The 22855-nt window shown below is 42.3% G+C and overlaps 1 protein-coding gene across 2 annotated transcripts in view; it reads right to left on the reverse strand.

Annotated features, from left to right (window-relative positions):
- Positions 1–551: 551 nt before the first annotated feature.
- The window catches only part of ap3d1 (adaptor related protein complex 3 delta 1 subunit), a 32592-nt gene continuing 10288 nt past the window's right edge, over positions 552–22855 (reverse strand). Inside the window, exons 12-33 of one of the 2 annotated variants that reach the window (XM_011474527.3) lie at positions 21345–21490; positions 21031–21179; positions 20726–20956; positions 18195–18426; positions 17980–18125; positions 17704–17845; positions 17486–17557; positions 17280–17355; positions 16946–17145; positions 15575–15648; positions 12816–12975; positions 12580–12723; positions 11359–11412; positions 8047–8163; positions 7770–7922; positions 6411–6458; positions 5084–5273; positions 4381–4469; positions 3229–3314; positions 2883–3004; positions 2727–2806; positions 552–2639 (exon numbers count right to left, since the gene is read on the reverse strand). In XM_011474527.3, coding sequence (XP_011472829.1) covers positions 2544–2639; positions 2727–2806; positions 2883–3004; positions 3229–3314; positions 4381–4469; positions 5084–5273; positions 6411–6458; positions 7770–7922; positions 8047–8163; positions 11359–11412; positions 12580–12723; positions 12816–12975; positions 15575–15648; positions 16946–17145; positions 17280–17355; positions 17486–17557; positions 17704–17845; positions 17980–18125; positions 18195–18426; positions 20726–20956; positions 21031–21179; positions 21345–21490 — 2807 coding nt within the window. In that variant the 3' untranslated portion in view covers positions 552–2543. The remainder of the gene's footprint in view (positions 2640–2726; positions 2807–2882; positions 3005–3228; positions 3315–4380; positions 4470–5083; positions 5274–6410; positions 6459–7769; positions 7923–8046; positions 8164–11358; positions 11413–12579; positions 12724–12815; positions 12976–15574; positions 15649–16945; positions 17146–17279; positions 17356–17485; positions 17558–17703; positions 17846–17979; positions 18126–18194; positions 18427–20725; positions 20957–21030; positions 21180–21344; positions 21491–22855) is intronic. The other variant, XM_020702731.2, reaches the window with a different exon arrangement.

Consider the following 22855-nt stretch of genomic DNA (forward strand, 5'->3'; position numbering starts at 1 on the left):
CATTTCAAATGATAATATAGTTAAATAAAATTTCCGATCGTTTTTAATATTTCCATTTTTCCGTTAATTATAATAAAAAATTTTTAATAAATCGTGAAACAAAAATATTGGCCTACATCTGTTGACAAGGCTTTATTTTGAAAGTCCAAACCGGAAACAAATTGAATATAGTTAGCCTGCTACAAATGCAGCCCAATGCTAGCGCGGATCCTCATTTGCGTTTCAAAGTTATAAAAGTCATTTAGATAAAGTTGTGCTAATCTAAACAAATAAGGAAAGACTAAGTGCGCATAAATTCTAAACGTTTCTCGACACAGCTGCTCGCTGTCAGTCACCAGAAGTGTCGATTACTTATACAGTTCAGATGTCTTCTGGGTAATGGAGTTCATATCATCTGACAGCAGCTGTAAATCACAATAAATGTGCGATATTTCAGCATTATAACAATAAAACCTCCTTCCAATTTCATCCTTAAAGTATGTAATGTAGATAATGAACATGCAAGACGAATATCTATCCTTTTGTTTTTACAAAAAAAATTAAAGACTACAGCAGCTTCATACAGTCTTTATTTCCAATTTTCAGTGGACTTTCTTTAAAAGGAGTGTTTTATGCTGTCCCCTTTTCAATCATGGCATTGTACATTGTGAACTTTGTAGCTGAACATGGAGAAAAAAAAGACATGACCACTGCATATCTGTCCTTTTAAGAGTATAATTCAATGTTACAAGCCCGACTTTGTGAAATACGCAACTACAACGAAACTTCAGAGTTTTGGGATGTTTCTCAGTACGCTTCTTCATGTGACCTCCTCTATTCAACATCACTTTTTTAGCCCCACACCCGTGGGAGTAATGACACCAAACAGAAGCCCTTTCTTTTCCCTGTGCTCAGTAATGTAAAACATTCAATTACATAACTTTAATAGCCAGAACTTATAATTGATAAAAACACAATATGATCAAAAAGAGAAAGATCAAGTAAACTTAATTTAATAAAAGTAAAGAAAAAAAGGACAGTATGGAATGACTTGTTTCTGTTTGTGTAAACATGAACAAACAGGGAAATAAAAAGTGTACATTCCTAATCATGCAATATACACATTTTAATCTAAAAATATGCACACAATGATCAATAAGGAAAATGCACGATCAGGTCAGTCCTTGCTGGGATTTTTCCAACGTATTATCTACGGATGTTCCTGAAACACAACTGGTTGCCTCCGTTTTTGCACCTCACTACCCGACCGAAGCTCTAATGGAATGTCTAACCCAGTCTTCTGGTCACAGACGTCGTTACCACGGTTATCTACAAGAGCAGATGGACAAAGATGAAGAGACTTCATTACAAAGTAGAAGAGCCGTGATGCTTCGGGGAAAAGTTCATGCTAGGAGACATGGATGCCAGAGACGATGCAGTGTTTCTAGTGAAAGGAAATTAAAAAGAAAAAAAAATAACTCAGAAGGGTTTTGGTGGAATCTGGTAACTCAAGGAGAACAAAGCAGAATTCAGAGATTTTTCATTCAAAGATTAACTGAAAGATGGAGCAGTTGGAGGCTCGTTTAGTCCAACTAGACACAAACAGACCTTTTTCTTTGAGAAGTCACAACTGGACGACAACCTCCTGCACCACAGCATTTAACTAATATCGGCAACACAAATGGGCTGAAGAATAGTTGTTTTTTGGTGGAACATTCCTGTCCTTTATTGATGGAAGGAATGATGCGTTTCAAGTCTTGAAAGGTCCACATGATTAGATCAGGAAGCAGATATGTTCAGGAGAGAAGTCAAGCTCTACATTACATCAATCATGCTGGAGCAGGTCAGACTCAACGGACTAAGGCACAGATCAAAACCCCCGAACCAACAAGGACTCTGCCCTGAACGCTGCCAAAAGGAGAGCAGAGCAACAGCCCGCTAAAAACCATCAAACTGCATCCGTTCATCCTCTTCAGTCAATGCAAATGCCCAGAGTCTGATCTTCTCCAGGCATCAGGCCAGTAAATAGGTGAGCACTTTGGGGCAAACAGGTTTTTGTTTTTAATTCAGCTCCAATCCGGTCTAAAACAGAGCGACTACCATCGTTTATTTTCCACAAGCAGCACTGATCCTTTAGTAATCAGAACAAAACAAGGTACAGAGATGAAGGCGCAGGCAGGCTTCAGACAAGAAACCAAAACATGAAAACGTAAAACAATACGATTCAACCATCAACAGCAAAAGTCCAGTTCACAACGTAAAATTAAACTACATGAGAGAAACAGAGTAAAAAAAAAGAAAAAGCCGATAGAGTAAAGGGGGTTACGGTGATGCGGGAAATGCGGAAAATAAAAAAAAATAAAAAAGGCCGGACGACAGTGAGGCCAGAAGGGAGTTCAGAGGAGGAACAACACAAAGAGGACAGCAGTATTGGAAATCTCAGGACTGGAAATAAATAGGATGATGCTGGACGCGCCAGCAGCAGTGTTTTTTTGGATTGTGTTGCAGGGAGAGAAAGGGTGGCGTTGGCGGAGTCGGGGGCGCTGTGGGGCCGGCAGACACAATCAGCACAGAGAGAAGGTTTGCTTGATCTCGTCCAGCACATTCCCAAGCAGCGTCGGCTCATCGCATTTTGCGTCGATGGAGACCGTCTGACCAGACTGTGGAGGTGAAAGCAAAGTGTCAAGTAAGCAGTTTTTTATAATTATTGACTGCATTAGTCTCCAAAAAGATCCGCCCAGACTCACAGTTTTGACCAGCAGACAGACATGGTGACCCTGGATAGACCTGCTGTACATGGAGGCGCAGGAGTCGATCCTCTCCACAACTGAGGCGAACAGACAAGAGTCCATCTTTGGCAGCAGTCTACTTTAATACTGGAGGACTATAGCGAGATGTTGTACCAGAAAAGTGGTGGTGGAAGCAGATCCTGGCCAGTAGATGATGGAAGGGCATGTTGATTCCCTCCAGTCGGATGGAGCTGCTCTTCAGGTCCCCCGACTCCAGCAGCTTTGCAAAAGCATCACTGAACGCACACAAAAAAATAGATTTTTATGCAAAAAAGCTTCACATTTCCGGATTTTTCTTCTCTTTATATTAAATAATAAAAAAAAAAACTTAAAACTTTTTACATTTCATTTCTCTCTCTAATTTAGTGCAGGTTTTATTCCAAACATCCCCAATAAATATACAATTCTAGTATGTTTTCATTGCTGTGCTTTGAGGGATTTGAACAGTAAAATCAATGACCTGTAACAAGGAGTAGTGATTAGGTAGGAGGTGCAGGTAAAGTGCAGTTTGAAGTCCAGTTTCTCATGAGTAGAAGAGTCTTCATTCTGTGGAAACAACGTTGGTAAAAACAATAAGCCGAATGAATGAATAAAGACTGTTTACATTGCTATAAGTTAACATTACAGCCTTTATTTTCAAAAACAGTTTTTGCATGTAGCAGCTGGAACTTCCGATCATCATTTAGGCTAAACTGTGGATTAGAAATCCTCTACGGTTCTGCCTGTTCAGTCCTTAAAGACCCACTCTGATGAAAATGGTGTTTTGGGTGATTTTAATGCATTTTTCTGATGCTAGAGGACATTATATTAAGAAAAAATGAGATTAAAATTACATTTATGGGGATTTCTGTATTCAAATTGTTGGGAAGCAGGAGCAGACGAAAAATGCCTGAAAAAGATTACATCTGTGACGTAGAAAATACGCTCCAATATTGCTGTATCTGTACTGTTAGATCGGGGGTGTGGGGGCTGTTAGCTAACGGGAGAGATTTTAAACAGAGAACTCTCAGCAGAAGGGAGGGGAGGGGGTGTTTCAACTCGGGTTGAATTTCCAATAAACTACTGCCGCTCTGCAGAAAAAACACCTTTTTTTAAATTTACATTTTGGCTAAAAACAGCATCATCTTAATTATGCCACTTTGAAAACAGATCTAAAGATGATCAAAGTGGGTTTTTAAGGTTAACCTTGAGAAAGGTGACCGATAAAACATGTTAAATTTAACAAAACACCAATGAAACCAGTTTTCTACTACTTTTTGCTCAGAACCAAACGTCTTGAAAACAGCTGCCAACAAGCAGAGGCAACCGTTAGCATATTTCATGATTTCATGTTTTACTTCGAAGCCCATCGAGACGACTGTTGTCGTGATTTTGGGCTATACAAATAAAATTGAATTGAAAATTGAAAATTGAATATTTTTGGGTCGACAGCGGCAAAGTCGTCCCGTCCAAGCTTCTTCCTGCTTTTCAGCAGAGAAACTAATCCTAAAAATGTGCAGGCCGGCGGTGTTTTGAGGCTAAAACAGAGCAAATGTGTTCTCGCAGAGTTAGTTAAAACCCCAACATGCAACGCGTTCCAACGACCGCCTTGTGTTTGTGTTTTCCAACCAACCTTCACAATGAAAGTGAGAGTCCCCTTCAGCTTCTGTGGCATCACTATGCTCTGCACCGTGAAGACAAACCGGGCCTCATTGGACACTCCTGCAGCAGCAGAGGAGGTTTCAGATGTTTGACCTTTTTGAAAACAAACTTTTCCTCCGAGGTGACATCGATACACATGACACTTCGTTAATATGCACAAACGGCCACAAAATCTGCAATAACGTCACTGCAGTGGTCCCTCACTATGTCGCAGTTCACCTTTCGCGGTCCGGCCGATTTGTTTTGTGCAATTTTCCATCCGTTTTTGAACAACGCATTATGTTCTGCATCCTGATGGACTGTAGACCATCAACCTTCTCTGTGTCTCCTGTACAGAATGTGTTCAGTTTTTCCAAATCTTTGTTTTCATTCTATAATACCGGACTTATTTTTCTGCAAAGGTTTGAACTTGGTGAGTTTAAACAAGAGAGAAAAGTCTGAAAGTGTTTAGTGGAGTTTGACAGCTATAAAACATCAGAAATTATTGTAAAAAAATAAAATAAAATAGAGCAGACGACTTTGTAGAGTTTGTCTATCAAGGGTTATTTTTAGAAAGCAGCCAATGCGATAAACACGGGACCACTGTGTTAAATTTATGAGTAAAATTAGGAGTTTACAGTCACTTTTACAAGAGTGAAAAACGGATCCAGTAATGGGAATATTTAGACACTGACCGGGGGGCAGCTGGAAGGGCACGGTGAGGCCGTCGTGAGGACCTGAGCCCTCCGGCCGCTGCAGCTTTGAGTTCAGAGAGTCCAGGACATTGAACTCCATAGATTTCAGGAAGCTGCTACATTTGTTCTCGAATATAACGGACACCACCACCTGACTGCCATCCTGCAGGTTGCCCTGGATGTCACACACCTGTAAAAGGAAGAAAATCAAGGTGAAAGAAAAATCTATTTAAAAAAAAATCTGTTTAATTACTGCATGGTCAGGAGAGGCACTCAGGAATCCCAATGAAGCACAGTGACCCCCAAGAAAAGACCCATTGTTTCACAGAATCAATCAGAAAACAGCACAAAGTCAGAATTGTTGTCACACAGCAACACAGTTTCATCACAGCAGAATTCCCGCCATCAGGCTGAAGGGGGGTCTGGAAAGAGGAAACCACGGAACACATCTAGGAGGAATTATTCTACAAAGTCCAGTCAAAGACGGAACTTTAGAACGGTACCTGATCGGCATCTTCCCCCATCTTCCAGGAATGTGAGAAAAGGAGAATAATTTAGGTTTTTGCTGTTGTTAACCAGAAAACACCAAACAAATTCAACATTTAATTCTCATAACAGCTAAATTAAGGGTTTTATGGGACCTGAGAAGGTTCTAACCACAGTAAATTACATCTTCAGGTGGGATCTTGTAAAGATCTTAAAGCGACAGACAGACATGTGTGGCGTTGAGAAGGCATCATGGGAGACCAGAGTTGGTGCAAACTGGGATTAACCCAGAACAGGAAAGAACCAAAGAACCTTTGAGGCCATGCTGTAGCCTCAGAGCTGCAGAGAAGCGGTCAGGAGCTTCTCATCCCATCAAGTGAAGAAAAAAAGAAGAATTTATTAGGGCTACAGCAGTGGACTGCAGCTCTGCCCCGTTTCCTGTTAACACTGCTTCAGTCGCTGCTGATTAGCTGGAACATGGTGAGTCTAGAACATGCAGAGCAGAAGCTCCAGAGGAGCACTGGGGCAGTGGTCACACTGTAAATTGAATCCTTCTGTCATTAAAAGACACGCATTAAAATAAAGCCTTTAACACACAAGTCTTTCTGTCTACGCTGCTTTTTCAAAGTGTCTTTTATGCATGAAAACAGATCTGGAGTGTTCTGCAGGAAAAATACAGTTTAGTCTAACAGGACTTTTGGGATTTTGCAGTAAATGAAAACGTTTTTCAGAACAGAGACGGTCAAGCTGAGCCGACCTGCTTCTTCCTCCACAATGAAACAAAAACAGGAAAAACCGGATGGAGCAAAATCAAGATTAAACTCCCGTCTCCATCACTCACCATCTTGATGTAGGCGTTCTCCGCCAGCAGGCAGTAATTGGACATGGGCTGCAAGCAGAGGAAGACTCCGGTCAGCAGAGGCATTCTCCATCAATCAGTTCATCATGAGGGCGCCAACAGACTTTTATAACATGTAGCAGTGGTCCCCCCACCCCCTGCCACTGACTGGTACCGGTCGGTGGGACCGTTGCTACCACGCCACAGAGAAACAGACACGACCTACATTTTTTCTGTTTCATTTGATATTCTGGTTATAATAGCTTTATTTTAGAAAAAAAATCTATCTGTTCATTTCTTAAGCGACTAACGCCGCCCGCTAAACCCCCAAGCGAATAAAGTTAACTAAAAAAACAAACTTATTAGGACTTTTTTTTTTTTTGGCAGAAAAGAGTCAGAGAGGAAACACTTCAAAATAAAAGAAATCTGCATTTATCTTTACTTCGAATATGGATTTATTGTGACAGCTTTTCCCACAAACCATCATAATAATGCAGATTATTCAGCAACCGGCTGTCTAATGTTACGAGTATCTAATAAAGTTGCATAAATTGTAGAATCGTGGTTATATTTTGAAAATATCAGTTAAAGTGACAGTTTTTTTTATTTTTCGGGTTTATCCATCCCACCTTAAAAGTCGAACGAGGCTGAAGTTGTTGTCCAATTTCTTAGCCAGTTATGGGTTAAAGGAGGATCTTTTTCACCTTTTAGTGGTTCCTACATGAAATCTAGAGTACGAATAAGCAGCTGCAGACATTTTACCGAGGACGAGGCTTCGGGACCGTCTCCAAATTCGAGGGCTGCATCCTTCAATGGCCGCGGCCTTCCCTGGCGACCTTGGGCGGGTCCTTCGTCGAGCGGATGTACACAACTGAATTTGGACGAGTCTGGCCTTTAGATAATTCCAACCATTACATCTGCAAATCTCCTGTTGCCTAGCAACCCTGAGTCCCGAACGGAGATGAGTAGTGAACCAGGCATGGAGCTCGAAATTTTCCTGACTTATTTGATCCAACTTTTTAATCTTAATAAAAAGGTGAAATTATTTCTAGCTTCACAGTCCGCCATTGTTGTCAGAAAATCTCCGGCCGCAATGCATTTTGGGATATGTACAGCATAGACAGACACACTAGACCAATCCAATTCGGCAAAAAGAAGGCCGTACTTGTTGGACGCATTTGAAGGAGTCGTTTAATTTGGACAGCACTTGTCGCGCCGCTGTCATGTAAGCGGCCTACAAATGCACCACAGGAAGGACGCCGCCCTCGAATTCAGACACAGCCGTAGAGAGAGGGATGGCACAGGAAGTTGAAAGTACAACAGAGCGCCTGAAACAGAGTGGGTAAACGTCTGGACACTAACCGGGAGAGGCTCGTCCTCCTCAACAGTACCGTTCTGCACAGACTCCTCCACACCTCCATCGCTGTGGCGGTGGTGATGGTGGTGATGCTTCTTTTTCTTTTTTTTCTCCTCCTTCTCCTTTTTCTGCTTCTTCTTCTTGTGCTTGGAGGACTTCTAAAATGTAAGATATACACAAATTCAGGCACAATCAATCAATGGCAGTGAGGAAAAAAAGGAGAAAGTGACGGCAGGTCTGTGGAACGTCGTCCTGAGACCCCCAAAAGCAGAGGGGACTCACCGTTTCCTCCATCTCTGCATCTTGGGGCTCATCTGGCTCTGACACTGGCGCCGTGATGGAGGGTGCTGTGGGTGTGGTAGGGGCCGCTGCGGCCGCTGCCGCCACGGTTGTTGCTTCCTGCTCAGACATAAAGACACAACCAAAATGCACGTGTTAGTTTATGGAGGACAAGCAGTAGGGAGGAGCGCCTCCTCTGTGAGGAAGAGGGACAGAGATTAGAAAAGATCACTTAGTGACCAGAAAAAAAAAAAGAAAACAGCTCAGATATCGGTGATAGAACCAGAGTGGATTTATCAAAGTGAAGAGTGTGAACATGCAAGAGGACTAACTACAACAAAAAACATCCAAACGGAGCCCAGACAAACCAACAAGGTGGTGATGACGTCCATGTTCAGCAAGAAGCTTTGGGACTGTGGATCCACGGCACTAACGGCCTTCTGCATCACTGAAAGACCCGTCCTGCTAGGTTCTCCTTCATTCAGGGGACTTTTTCTTGAACGGTTAGGCTAAAATGCAAAAACACGCCGAGTGCAGACAGAAAAAGAAAAAACGCCCAAAATTTCCAAGACCAGGAGTTGAAATGCTACATGGACAGAGTTTTCTTTTTAAATTTATTTATGTAAAGGAGAGTTGACTTATTTCACGTTGTAAATATCTTCCTGGTCAATTTAAAATTCTAGATATTTTTAGCAGCTTTCCGCCCCCAAACCTGACCTGGATTCAGTGTTTCACAAAGTTTCCTGCATGGATCAACATGAAGGAAATGAAAAGAGTCGTTCTACAGTGAGAAGTGCTTAAAGGGTCTATATCGTGCTTTTCTTAGGCCTTTCAGAGTAAACACATATGTATCACCATGGGAACACATTCTTTATGAAATAGGAGTTATATTTTTTCTCCTACCTGGAAGTAAAACGTCTCGATTTCTGAAGCACCGCCTTTCCCTCTTTGTGGGCGCCGCCCGAACGCCGACATTAACGTGGGAATTAATGAAATATATTTAAAGCTCAAAAAATTTTTGCATGATATAAGCCCTTAAAAATGTCAACGTATGGAGTCAAATAAGCGCAAACTGATTAAAAACCCAGATTGTAAAATTGAAGAAAAAAAAAGACTGTATATGTAAAACAAAAAAGTGAAACTAAAAAACACATATGACAAAGCAAATATTGAAATTTTGGAAAAAAATTGTGAAGAAATCCTGAAAACTGAAATTATAAAACTAAGCCTTAATCTGTAAAAAATGAAAAATATGTATCTGTAATAGCTGCTCTTTTTTATTTTCAATGTTGTTTATTTGTTTCTCTCTGTCCTCAATGCACAGTTTCAGTTTAGACTTCTTGATTTCGAGGTACGTATTAATTTAACTTGGGGGTGGGGCTTTAAGCTGATTGGTTAGCAGGACATGATTGACATAGGATGGCAAGAGTTATACTGATTTCTAGGGGTGTGTTTTGGTGATACGATTTGTATCCTGATGTTGTACCTCAACACATTTTCTTTCTTTATTTTTTTTAGTATGACTTACAAAAAAACCTACCTGAATTTCAATACGTCTTTCATTGAAATAAAATTGTCAAATTCAGTTTATTTAATGATCACAGTGTTAAGCACTGCAACTGTATCTCCTATGTAAGTTGCTTTTACCCAGGCAAATTTGTAGTGCTTTTATTTTGGTAACTACAAATATAGCAGGGGAACAGTCAACAGTCTGAATTCCACAACAAAATATATTTCAATTTAAGAAAACACAAAGAATGAATGTGTCTTAACCAACAAGGTTGTAGAAGTATGACTGAATAAATAAAGTTCTGTTTTTTTTTAAATATTGCTGAATGTAGCTTCTCCAGTACTTTTAAACGGTCCAGGAGCCTGAATAGTACTTCAACAATAAAAAAAGTGTGATGATGAGGCAGCATGACAGGATGAAGGACAGTTCCTTTAATGTGGCTAAGATGCTTTGTTTGCATCACAGTCTGCTCTGCAGTAAACTAGTAACGGTCATCACCACGATGTCGGCCCTTTTTCAGAGCGCCGTACGCATCACTCTGATCCATCAGGTCGCTCAACTAGAATCTATTGCTGGGAGGTTCTGCAGAACTTTGGCCCACTTTGCCGTTAGCATTTGGTTGATGCTAAGTGCATTTTTAGCCTATAGCCGCTGTGAAGCTGCAGTGTTTCACCCGTCCTTATCTGAGCTAAAAAGCCCTGCAATCGATATTTTTATATGTTTTTGGCAGCAACACGGCTCAGAGTTTTAGTTGGGTACCCATCCCAAGTAAAAACTAAGTAGTTCATGTCTCAAAATAAAGCTGCCTCTGGCTGAGGTCTTCCTGTTTTGTGCAGAGTAGAGCTGCTCATAGAGGCTCCGTGTTCTCTGCTGCCAACTAGAGGTTTAAGTGGAAAACAACTGAAGGACGCTCAGAAATAATTCAATAAATATCGTCCTGACAGCATTTTGAATCGATACAAGTATCACCAAATGATCTATCGCGATATATCGCCGAATCTTTTTTTTCCCAACACCCGTACTGATTTCATTTCCACCATTCCAAAGTTTGGTACATCAGAGGAGGGACGAAAGGCTGTGCCAAAAACAGACGCTGTTCTAGAGCGGAAATGACGTCACCAGAACCTCAATGATCGCCACCTGACAGCCGATGGGCTCAAAGCCACACCTCCACATAAAAAACTTTAAGTCTGAATTAAAACTGTGAAGCGGCGACTGGAAGCAAAGAGGGAGAGAAACAAAAAAACTTTCTTTGTTTTCATTTCTTTCCTGCATTTTTTCATGTTTTATTTATTTTTTCTTTAAATTTACAATCTGAGTTTTCATTCACTTTAAGCTGATCCTGGTTCAGCCTCATATCAGCATTTTGGTTTTTCAGTTTGAGCGCTGGAGAAGACCACCGTGATGCAGTGAAGACGCCAAAAACCACACCGACAACGATCAGGCCCGGCTTCAGCATTTCCACCCCCAACACAACAACAACAGCGCCCATCGACGTTGAGACGCCAACAGGAAACACAACAGCTGCTGTTTGACGACTGACACACGCTCTGCGTGTGTGCACACACACACACACACACACACATGCTAGAGGACAGACACAGGCTTGAGAATGAGAGAACAGCGTTGTGCGACCTGTGGAGGAAATGATATCACATGAGGAGGAGAAAGAAGAAGCAGATGCACACGGAAAGGCCGGTGACACCAGCTGTGCAGCAAATCCAATTCATGAGGAAGATTCATGAAGCGTGGGATTATGGGAAGAGGAGCAGATGAGGGTAAGACACAGGGGGGGGCAACTCAACCTGGGTTCTAGAGGAGACTGGAGCGTTTGAGAGCCAGAAATCCAGATCCGAAACCTGAAAGAGGAATGGAGGGAGAGGAGTGGCAGGAGGTGAGGGCCGAGCAGGTTCAGCATCTCAGCACTATGGATGGGTAAACAAACTCAGTGCCAAGTTGGTACCAGTACCAACATATTTGGTATTATTGGAGCCGCGCCAAAACGCAGATTACGGCGCTTCGTTTCGGACGCGTCAATCATTTGAACTCTACTCAGTTTTAGCTGTACGATTCTAGCCAATCGTTTTACTTTTCCACCGATAGCGGGCGGGCTCATACAAGACTGGGTGGGGTTGTGAACGTGGGAGGAGCTTCCGTCAAAAATTCCAATGGCGAAGCGAGCAAAGGTTTGGCTGAGCTTCACAGGAGAAGCTTGGATAATAGTGACGCGTGCAGTGCAAAGGTTAGCTTCCGGAGAAAGACGCTCCTGCTGGCGATGAGCCGGGAAATACGGGTTTACATGGAGAGGCAGTACAGACTGTCAGGAAGAATTGTGGATGTCCGAATCTGGAGCTTATGGCCCAGATTCATAGACAACTGATTTGGAGAATCTGCCGATACAGAGTCCCGATCCGAAACTTTAAAAAAACAAACAAATGCAAAATGACCAGATCCAGGCTTTCCCCCTTTTTATTTTATTAACCTCCTGTAAACACTTAAACAGTTCACTTCTGTGAAGTAGTTTGTGCAATCTAATAAATATTATGCAACTAGAAAACCAGAAAAATATTTAACTATAAACTCGTCAAATAGGTGATAATTATTCACGATCCCTGGTCAGAATACAAGATCCGATTCCGATCAAGTCTGAAACAACATGATCAGGCCCGATTCCCGATCGGATCAGGAGTTCCCGATGAAGAATAAAGTATAAGCGTCTAAGGCGCATTCAAGTGCTCTCCTTCACCAGTCACACTTCAAGGGGGGTACAGAGCAGCTTTCATGAATAAACCAGTCTGCACTGTCAGCTGTGAAGAAGCTGATACGTGATCACTAGAGTGGATTGAAAGAGAGGCTGGAAGTGGAAGTGCTGAGTCAGTGCAGACCATCCATGTATCCTTTTACATGGCAGACGTTATACTGAATTATATGGGACAGTGCTTTTATCTTCAATTATCTGATTGTAGAGTTCTGGTTTGTGGTATTTAAAACCAAGTCCTGGCTAACAAACAGCTTTGGAGGCGTACCTCAGCAGTGGCAGAAGCAGGCGGTTCTGCCGCTTCACTCGGTTCTTCTGACTGCGCCACAGGCTCATTGGCGTCTCCTCCCAGGAGGTCCTCCTCCTTTCCTTCATGTTTGTGTTTTCTCTTCTTTTTCTCTTCTTTGCTCTTCTACAAAAACAAAAGCAGAAACAAAGCCCGTCAGTGTGACAAACCAAGTGCATCCCATTCCCTAGACGTGATGAGGTTTCCACAGCTTCCACCTTCCTGTCCCGGTCCTTATCCTTCTTCTTCTCCTTGCCGCTCTTCTTTCTGGATTCCTGCGGGCCAGCATTGTCCGCCTCTGCATCCTCCACTGGGCTCTTGAGGGCCTCTGCTGCCCGGTGCGCCCTCACTGGCAGTTTCTCGCTGTCTGCAAGCGGCCTGGACAAACGCACAGCGGCAGACCAGTCTAAAAATGACCGACACGTTCCCAAAAAGGCAGGTCAGGCATGTTGGGTGCAGCAGACCAGCATTTTCAAGCAGTTTTTTTTTTGTTGCCTCCATGAAGCAGCTCGAGTTCATGTACAGCAGAGAATGTGCCGTTGTTCGGAGGAGGAGCTCGGACACGCGGACATTCACAGGCAGCCGGGAACAAGCTCTGAAACATTCCTGCGCACTGAAGCCACGAGCTGCGCCGCCTGCTCCTCACGGCGCTGAGCATGCACCGCGGCCTCCTGCAGGCCACACCCCGTTGGGTCAATCGGGAGACACCATCGCCAGAGTCCTCCCTTCTGGACATTTTTAAGGCAGTTTTTATTTGTTTTCCTGTTTCTCTTTATTCTAGTATCTTCCACCATTTTTTAGCGCTGAACTCCTTCTACAATTTTTCCTCTATTTTAACCATTCAACTGTTAAAATTGTTCAGCTCTTTCAGATTTTTCCAGCTATGATGTTTGGTCCTTCAAGTCCTTGAACTTTTCCAGATATTCCAGGATTATCAGGATTTCTGCCTCCATTGAAATAAATGGGGAATCCTTGGAGCAGAAGCTCGCTGGTTCGATACCCGGCTCTGACATTTTTCACAAACATATCTTTTTTGTTATTGTGCTGTTTTCACTTTATTTATGGTCAACTTTGATCATTTCTTTCTTTTTTTGTGCCAATTATAATCCTTAAAGTGTCATTTTCATTCATTAATACAGCATTCAGCCCTGAATTTTCTTCTGGAAATGCGGCTCCTTCTAGTTTTCTTTGGTTTTCTAGCTAATGTTTTTTATATTTGCATGTTATATTTCTTGATGTCTTGTTTTAAATACTAGACAATTTTAAATTCAGTACAACGTTACATTTTTTCTGAAATGTAAAGTGCATTAGAAACGAAATGTATTTTTACCCCAAATGCTTTCACAGCCAAAATAGAGAAATAGAGGACTCAACAGCATTTTATTTCTTAGCTCAAAGACCAAATTTAAGTTTTTGTTTTAAATTATTTCAACAAGCCAGATTCAGAATTAGTTCACTTATACAGCAATTTCCTCTGTAAGTTCCAGCTTAAAGTCCCTCTCCGATCATCTATTGATCCATTTTCAAAGCATTCCCAATGGTCTTTCTACGTAACTAACAATGTTTTTCAAACGGCATTTCTGCATCTGCTCCGGTTTCACAACAGTTTGGCATTTTTAGAAATGCAATTGTTGGCTTAATTTTCTTAATACATCTCCATCTTCAGAAAAATACCACAAGAACATGTTAAAAAACACCAAAAAAACAAATTTTACTGGAAGGGATCTTTAACTGTTTTCCTGGAAGTTACAGAGAAGCTGCTAAAAAAAAAAAAGCTGCTAAGATGAAGTTAATACTGAGACAATGAAGGGCCTTCAGGGTTACCTAAGGGTAACAAAAACAAGACTTTTTCTGTTAAGTAAGCGTATTGATTATCTGATCGGTACAAATGCAGTCGTCTGTAGAGCAAAGAGGGCAAAACTCAGCAGCAGGGAGTCAAAAAAAGCTTCCTGTTTCCTTACATGTTTAGAGAAAAGTCTTAGTAAAGTCAAATAAATCACAAAACTAACCACAAGTGCAGACAAATTCAAGTTTTAGAAAACAGACCAAACTAGCTCAAGGGGATACGATTTCAGGAGGAAAAAAAACGAGAAGCAGGAAGCCGACAGTTTAAGAACAAAGTGACAAAAAGCAGCCTGTCCAGGCAGAGAAGCCATCTTTGTACAGGCGTGGGGGTGTGGGGGGGCTACTCACCTGCGCCCGGTCAATTCCAAACTGCCCCCACAGACAAGGCAGTGATGGATGTGTGCACGCAGAAACACAGGAAACAGAGTCGGATGCCATGAGAAGAAATGCAGGAGGGGCGGCTGAGGCCACAGTTTGCAGTGATGAAAGCAGAGAGTTCAGGACCCCCCCCTCCCCAAAACACCAAAAAATAAAATAAAAAAGCCTCCTCCAATTAAAGAAATTAAAATCTGATTCATAATGAAAGCCTATTCCATTCGATTAAAAAAAATAGTTTTAAAAAGTGTCGAAATTCTTGGTTATAATTCAAAATAATTAAAAATTAAATTCAGAAAATGTCTCAAGAAACACCAGATTTGTTTTTTCCTGAATGCAAGACACTTCAATAGATTAGTTTGTGTTTTATTGATTTTTCAATTTTCTTTGCTCAACATTGATCCGCCAGCAGAAAAAAAAACTTTTTTAAAATAGTGAAACTCATCTAAATCAGTTATTTCATGAATCAGAAACATCTCAAAAAAATGACAGAGAACAAAGATAATAGCTATAATAATTCAAACTCAAAGGGGAAAAACAGAAACAAGAATGTGCTCAGAAAGCTTAAAAAGATCAGAAACATTTAAGATCTGTACAGACACTTCACACTCAAACTTTAAAACTGGCCTTTAATTGTAAGAAAAACGTTAAAAATTAAAGTTTCAACCTCTTTTCATGTTTTGCAGACATTTCAGCTGCTGTAAAGCTAAAAATAAAGCATGACGTTTCAGATTTGAAGTCAAAAGTGTGGACTTACTTGTCCAGGTCGATGTCCAGGGCTTTGTGGGGGTCATTGGGGTCTTTGTCATCCTCATCACTGGGTAAGGCATTCTAAAGATGGACAGACGGGGTTATAGGGCACTTCGCTGCAAAAATATAGTACCCAGAAAAGATTCAAGGGGGTTGATTCCTAATTTTCTGTTTGTAGTCTAAACAGAAACTTGACACGGTGCCTCTGATGAATGAGAGTAGAAATACTTTTAACAGGCTTCATAAAAAAACCCGAATTCCCTGCAAAAAACACCCAAACTCATCAAATATTTTTGCCTCGTATAAATGTCCTATTACCCTTGATTCAAGACAAAACCAAATTCCCAGTGACAAGTTATTTTAAGACAATAAATCTTGAATAACTTGCTGAGTCATTAGATCATGAAAACATCTTATTTTACGCGATATCGTTTTTCCCCCCTGTTGTAAGATAAGATAAAGATAAAGACACTTTATTGATCCCAGCTTGGGAAATTGGGTTGTTGTATTCCTAAATAGTGAATTGCCTTATTTCCAGAAACAGACTTGTTTGATTTGACTCCAAAGTCAGTAAAAATTCAAACAGCCGGGTTGAAGTTTGTAAGTAAACATGTTTACATTTACGTTTTAGGTCAAATTATTGGCAAAGATGAATGTGTTTATTATAGTTCAAATCACGCACCGTATGCAGAACTTTCAAAACAAACAACAAAAAACAAAAGAGGAAAGTGCGGCTTTCTGCATTCTACCTGCATGTTGCCCTATGCAACTGTATTTTATTTAACAATGCTGTTTATTTTTCTTTAAATAACTTATTTTTTCATGTATTTTACTTTTCAAGTTGGAAAAATGTACAAAGTAAAATGTTTTGTTAAAAAAACTATGTTGGTGCATAGTGAGGAAATAAAACACTTTATGTTCTTACTTTATTTGTTTATTTATTTATTTATTTTTCGTCCTCAAAAAGTATCGATAAGAGTATCGTTAAAATACCGGATCGATAAGCAGTATCAATGCGAGTAGTGGTACCGTTAAAACTGTAACGATACCCATCCCTATTATAGTCCAGACATAAGGATTATTGGACTGTGGCAGTGCTTACAACAGGATATAATTAGGGGGGTAAAGGTGTTTAGATCTGATACATTTTTCTTAGTACACACTTATTTAAGACAAAACACTTCCAATTACCAGAGCTATATGCTTAAATATGAGTCCTTACAGCTAATTTCACAGTTTAAATTGTCTTAAAAAGGCAGGACATCACACTGTGTTTTAAGAAAGAACTAGTTCCATTGGTAGATTTTGTCTCTAATAATGGAAAAAACATTTTTAACTTGCATTGAGAAGGCCTTTTTTTCCGGAGGACTGAGCTCACCTCTGGCATCTCCTCTGTAACGATGTCCACCATGTGCGCAGGTGTGATGTCCTCCTCGCTCTCTGGACCAGAGTCGTGTTTCTTTCCTCGACCGCTGCGCTTCTCTTTCCTCTTCTTCTTCTCTTTCTTCTTCTTTTCTGCCCTCTCTTTCTGCCGACGCTCCTCCTCCAGCTTCACGTACTGGTCAGACATGGGCAGACCTGAGGGAAACACCACACGGCTCGAAAATCCCACATCGGGAAAATGTACGTTTCCTGATGTCTGCGAGGTTTTCCCGCTAGAATTCTTGTTTGGGACGTTTTCTGGGTTTTAGGAAAGGAAGTGTGCGTCACACCTGGGACTTTGAGAGGCACGCTGAGGTCAATCTGTACGACTGGGATGTGCTCCACTCCAGAGGCGTCCTGATACACCTGTACAGAAAAAGAGCGTGCTTTTACTCATTTAAAGAGAGAAACAAATCGCCAGCACAAAAACGCATCAAAGAACTGGTGGACGTAGGAATAAAAGTCACTAAGCGGCAGCTGAGATTGCTGCTCGTACCTTCTGGGAGGACGGAGAGGCTTTGATGTAGAACGGGTTGTTGGCCTGCTCCTGCTTTCTGGCTTCTCTCCGCTGAGGAGGAAATGAATCAATAAATGGCAGCATTTTGTTTTTGTTTCCAGTTTTCTAAGGCATGAAATGACATTAAACCCTTCTACTTTAACTAAGCAGACGTTATCGTGCAGCTCCAGAGCTCCGCTGGCTTCAGGTGCGCGTACCTTTGCCAGCTCCTTCTCATCCACCTCTGTGTGCCGGGGCCGAGCGTGCTTCGGCTCCTCCTTCGTGAAAATGGCCTTGGGCTGCTCATCCTCAGACTCGCTTTCAGACGGCGGCTCGTTGATCCAGGCGTCCAGGTCCAGGCTGAAAATGAGGGGGAAAGGACTTTGAAAGACACGTTTCTGACAGAGACGCAGCACAGCGTTGCAGGTGGAGCTCGATGGTGGAGCAAAAGAAGACAAAGAGCAACGGTTCCGCTACATTCTGGACCCACTCACCCTTCAGGGACAGGTACTTTCTTCTGTGCCTTGGGCGCTACAGGGTTGAGCTCTCCAGCAAACAGTGCACTGACTTCTTCTGCTACCTCTACATCCTTCTGCTGCAGTTTCTGGATGTATTTGACGAGCTGCAGTATGCAAGATGCCTGAGGACACAAGATGAAGCTGTGTTGGATGCCTTTAATGTCATAAACTGGGAGTTTGGAAAATCTTACCCTCTCCTGCACTTCAAGGTTTGCGCTCTGGACAAACACAGGCAAGCGGTCGATCAGCAGCTGGGTGGTTTCCTCGGACGTGGTGCTGTCGCTGTTCCCCTCCTGGCTCTTCAGGATGGTGGCAAAGAGCTTGGCCGTGTTCTGCACGTACACAGCCTGGATGTGACCCGGAAGGGTGGCCACCTTGGGCCGGAGCATGGCCTCCAGCGTCTGCACTGGGTTCTCCAGATGCCTACGGAGAGGAGGAGGATGGATTTCTGTCACGCCTTCAGGGTAGACGTTACATCAGTCGGAGAGGAGGAAGAAGATTAGGAGGGAAAGAGCTGCTTTAGACCAGTTTAGACCTGTAAATTCATGACAGAGTTTGTGAAGTGTAATTTGACATCATGAGATGTTGAAGGTCCCTAAGTACAAAGCAGACTGGATCATCGTTCCTTCTGTATTGTGACAAAGCGCACATGAAAAAGGGGAATAATTTGGAAAGAAACGACAGCCTTGGGGTTTTATGTCTGGATTTGTTGTTTACTCCAAAGCGTGCGAGTACCGTAAATTCCGGACTACAATGCGCACCGATTACAAGCCGCACCCACCCATATTCACGTGTTTGACTGATTTTATACATACACAAGCCGCGTCAGAGTACAAGCCGCGCATGTGTTAGCCGATATTGTCATCCTGACGGATCACGCCCAGCATCCCAGAGTGAATGCAATGTATTAGCACATTGTGGGTGGTGCCAGTTTTGCCTCTGGCTCATGAATTTGAGTGTATCGACATCTGTCAAACAGCATGGACCTCTATTCTGTTCACTAGTTCCTCAGTTATGGTGTTTTTATTTCATTTTTTTTTTACTTATTGACAATCTAGGTATCTAACATAAAATTACAAACAGTAACCATATAATCAACATTACATCCCTCAGTTATAATGAGGAAATTTACATCCGCGATTCCACATTTCCCATGAGTCTTAGGGGCTAAAGGCGGGGCCAACGCCCGGCTCGCCATTCTGTTGTACGTGTTTAAGAATTAGCAAGTAGCAGCAGTGCATGGAGGGGTGAACGGGAAAAGCTCTCCTTCCGCTTGTGTCGCAGCAGCGTTATGGTACTAACAGGACTGGTTAGAAAACACAACGGTAAAATAAAGCAGCGGCGACTGAAAAGCGGGCGCCTCAGCGCGATACGCGCGCCTCAGTGCGGCGCGTGCGTCAGAATTCAGAAGCCTCTGCACTCCGCGGACGCCTCTGCGCTCCTTGTCTCCCCTTCCTATCTACTCCGACACCTCTGGCCAGGGCGGCTTCAAGGAGGATCACTTCGTCCCCGTTAAGCCGATGGATGGAGCAAATGGTTTCTGTGCAAAGCAATCGGACTTAATACTGTACGTTTTGTGTATGAGGGGTGGATGCGTTGTTACGTGTGGGAGCCTTCAGACTGCCATCGGCCCCGCAGCTCAATCAGCAAGAGAAGATGTCTCCAGCTCACACGGAGGCTGTGAGTTTTTCAAAGCAAAATTCCGCTTTTACGGTTTCCTTAGAAACCGTAAATGGAGTGTAAATTCACTCCATGCGCTGTTCTCTCCGTCACGCAGCAAACCGGCTTTTCCAAACCCGTTGGTGACGGTGGACTTTTTTACGCTGCTTTTAACGATTGCTTTTAACTTGAAAGCTTCATCATAATGTAGCGGCGATCACGTGCACGTTGGGTCTAATGGCCCCAAAGGATTCTGGGATGCGGCCGGGCATGCGTGTTTCGTTTTGTTGAACCATGACTGAAGTGTCTAAGACCTGAAGTCAAGTCCATGCTGTTTGGCTGCTAAGAGGTGTGTTGAATAAAAATGCCTCGTGCTTGGTGTTAGATAGAGAATTCAAACTATTCACTGAGTTACATGGCGGCCGCTAATTAAATCCATAAATTAGCCGCGTCACTGAATAAGCCGCAAGGCTGTAAGCGCAGGAAAAAAGTAGCGGCTTATAGTCCGGAAATTACGGTAATTGACCCAGTTTACACTTGATTCTCTTGTACTAAATGAACGTTTAAAGTGAGTAAAAAGTGTAAACATAAGCAACTAGATTTGTATTTCTGGTTTGATGGATAAATGATTTACCGAGTGCTTGTAATTTTTATTTTAGAAACCAAAAAATCGACAGTTTTTTGTTTTTATGCATCATTGATTGAGAAATTGATTTTTTTATTAATAAATTAGGAATTCTTACATTAAAAACAAACAAATGTGTTTATTCCCTTAAAAATTACATTAGTTTTTTATTTGAAGGTTCATTAAATTAAATGAATCAATATTGTAGTTTAAAAAAAAAGATCAATTTAATTTCAAAGATAGGTTTTTCTACTTTACAATCCTTTGAGAACTTTTGACCCTCCTCGGTTCTGTCTACATCCAGCGTCAAAAGCTGATCAAGACTGGAAATGTGACAATAACTTCACCTTTTGCCTCCCTTTCACCTCAAAACCAAAAACCCAATGGCTTCAGAATCAGTTCCTGATCAGAGCATCTTCATTTTGGAATTGGACTCACTCAGAGAACTCGCCACAGATCCAGGCTGCCGCATACAGAACCTCACAGATGCCGTTTCGCTGCGTGTTTCCCGTCAGCAGGTGAGCGTTGTCCAGCAGAGTCGCCATCTGGGCAACAGCAAAGGCCCGGATGGCTTTGACCCGAATGGCCACGTCCAGCATCTGAGAGGCGATGAGATGGCCGTGGCGCGTGCCCTCCAGTCTGGTCAGCTCCACCAGGATGCTGATGTACCTGTCAGGCAGACGCCACAGTTCAGAACTCAGAGGGGGCGGAGCAGGAGGTGGAAGGGGAGGAATCCAGCGGACCATTCAAAGTTGGTGATGTACTGATAGTTGCTCTGGCTGCAGATGTCGATGATCTTTGTGAGAAGCTCGTCTCTGTAGGTGGTTCCCTCTGCTTTGTCCACATGCAGCATCAGCTTCTTTACAATTTCCATCAGGTTCTTCTTGGACACCTGGACGGAGCGACAAAAACAAAAGAGGCTGCTTTGTGAAAACTTTACGGTGCAATTATTAAGACGAAAAAAACCTTTCTGGTGTAACTTCAGAACTAAAAGATCAACCAGGTTTCCAGAAACGATTGTTTAAACAATTGCAGCAGAAGAATCTTCTGATCCTACCATGCCGTAAAGCAGGTCCAGAGCTCTGAGGCGAATGGACTCGTCTTTGTCATCCAGACACTGGAGGATGAGGTCCTTATGGGACTGGACCGATTTGGGGTGGGTCTTCAGGATCTTTGACATCGCCAGCAGACCCAGATACTTCACTGCATCAAAGGTCAACACAGATATGGCCTCAGTCTACTTAATACAAGAGTAGTCGTCTGAACTTCATCACTATTCCCCACGGTATTTTGTTAAAAGTTGAACCACTTCTATAAACGCTAATCTGACTGATGTTACTTGAATCTGCTGTTAGAAATCCGTTTTCACCGCTTCCAGCTGTAAATGTCTGCATATTTTTTCCATCTAAAGAGCTCATTGGTTCTTTGTTTTCAAAGTAATACAAATAAACTTTCACAATAAAGTCATAAAAGTGAAAAAGGAGGAATGGAAAAAGGAAGAAACACAAAACGCACGAGACAAAGGAGTGAACACACACAAACACACACGGGACAGGGGGGTTTCATCTTTCCTGATCTTTGGGTTTTTTCCGGGGATCCCCTTTTCAAACGGATTCTTAAAAATACAAAGTTCTGTCCGTCGTCTGCTGGAGCAGCTGATGATCACCTCCAAGAGGCGCCATCTCTCAGGCTTAAAATAGCAAAGATGTTTACTGCAAGATATTTGGAAAGAAAACTCCTGACTTTACCAAAAAGCATTTTACAGATATTCTTCCCACTTCCATCCATTTGTTTTTCTTCTTTAGAGAAATGTAAGGTAGTATACTTCAGGTGTCGATCCCTTAGAAAGTTGAGTCCGTTTCTTCTTTTTGTTAGCAGCTAAAGCAGAATGCTGCCCTCACATCAACTGGATCTCTTTCCAAAGTCAACGATTTGTGCTCAGGATTTCTGAAATTTGCATGTTTTCCAGTTACAGTCTGATCATTTCTATTTACTAAAAGACGGAAAACTGGTTTGGATCTTGCTCGCCCTCTAACCCGTGGATAAACTGCCCATTAGTGACCAGACGCTCACCAGGCAGTCGGCTAGTGTTCACAGGTTCAGTGAGATTCCTGCTTCAGTTGAAGTTACTAAATCGAGACCCGTACAAAACTGGGTTTGCATTAAACGGGCAGAAAAATGTCTAACAGAAGCTCAAAAAACAGGATTACAAGTCAAACTAAGCTTGAAACTACAAGTCTCTAATCTGCTCTACCAACACCAGACGTCTGCAGTCTACTCCACACACATCTACCATGGAGGTCCAGATAACTCGAATGACTGAAAACAGAAAAGTCTTTGGGACTTTTAGAGCCAGACCTGACATTGGATTAAGACATTTGGGAAGCTGCTGAAACGTCAAATTAAAATGAAAGGTCTTCCTTTTCTCCAGCATACTGCTGTGGGATGTTTGCAGATGCTCTGTAAGTATGATGGCTTTCCAGCAGGTCTCCTGATTACGTGAAGAAAAGAGGTAATGTTCGAGTTATCCGGGGTCAGGGGATCTAATTCCATGTCGTCTAAAGGGGT

Source organism: Oryzias latipes, chromosome 4 (assembly GCF_002234675.1).
Source record: "Oryzias latipes chromosome 4, ASM223467v1".
Taxonomy (NCBI): Eukaryota; Metazoa; Chordata; class Actinopteri; order Beloniformes; family Adrianichthyidae; genus Oryzias; species Oryzias latipes.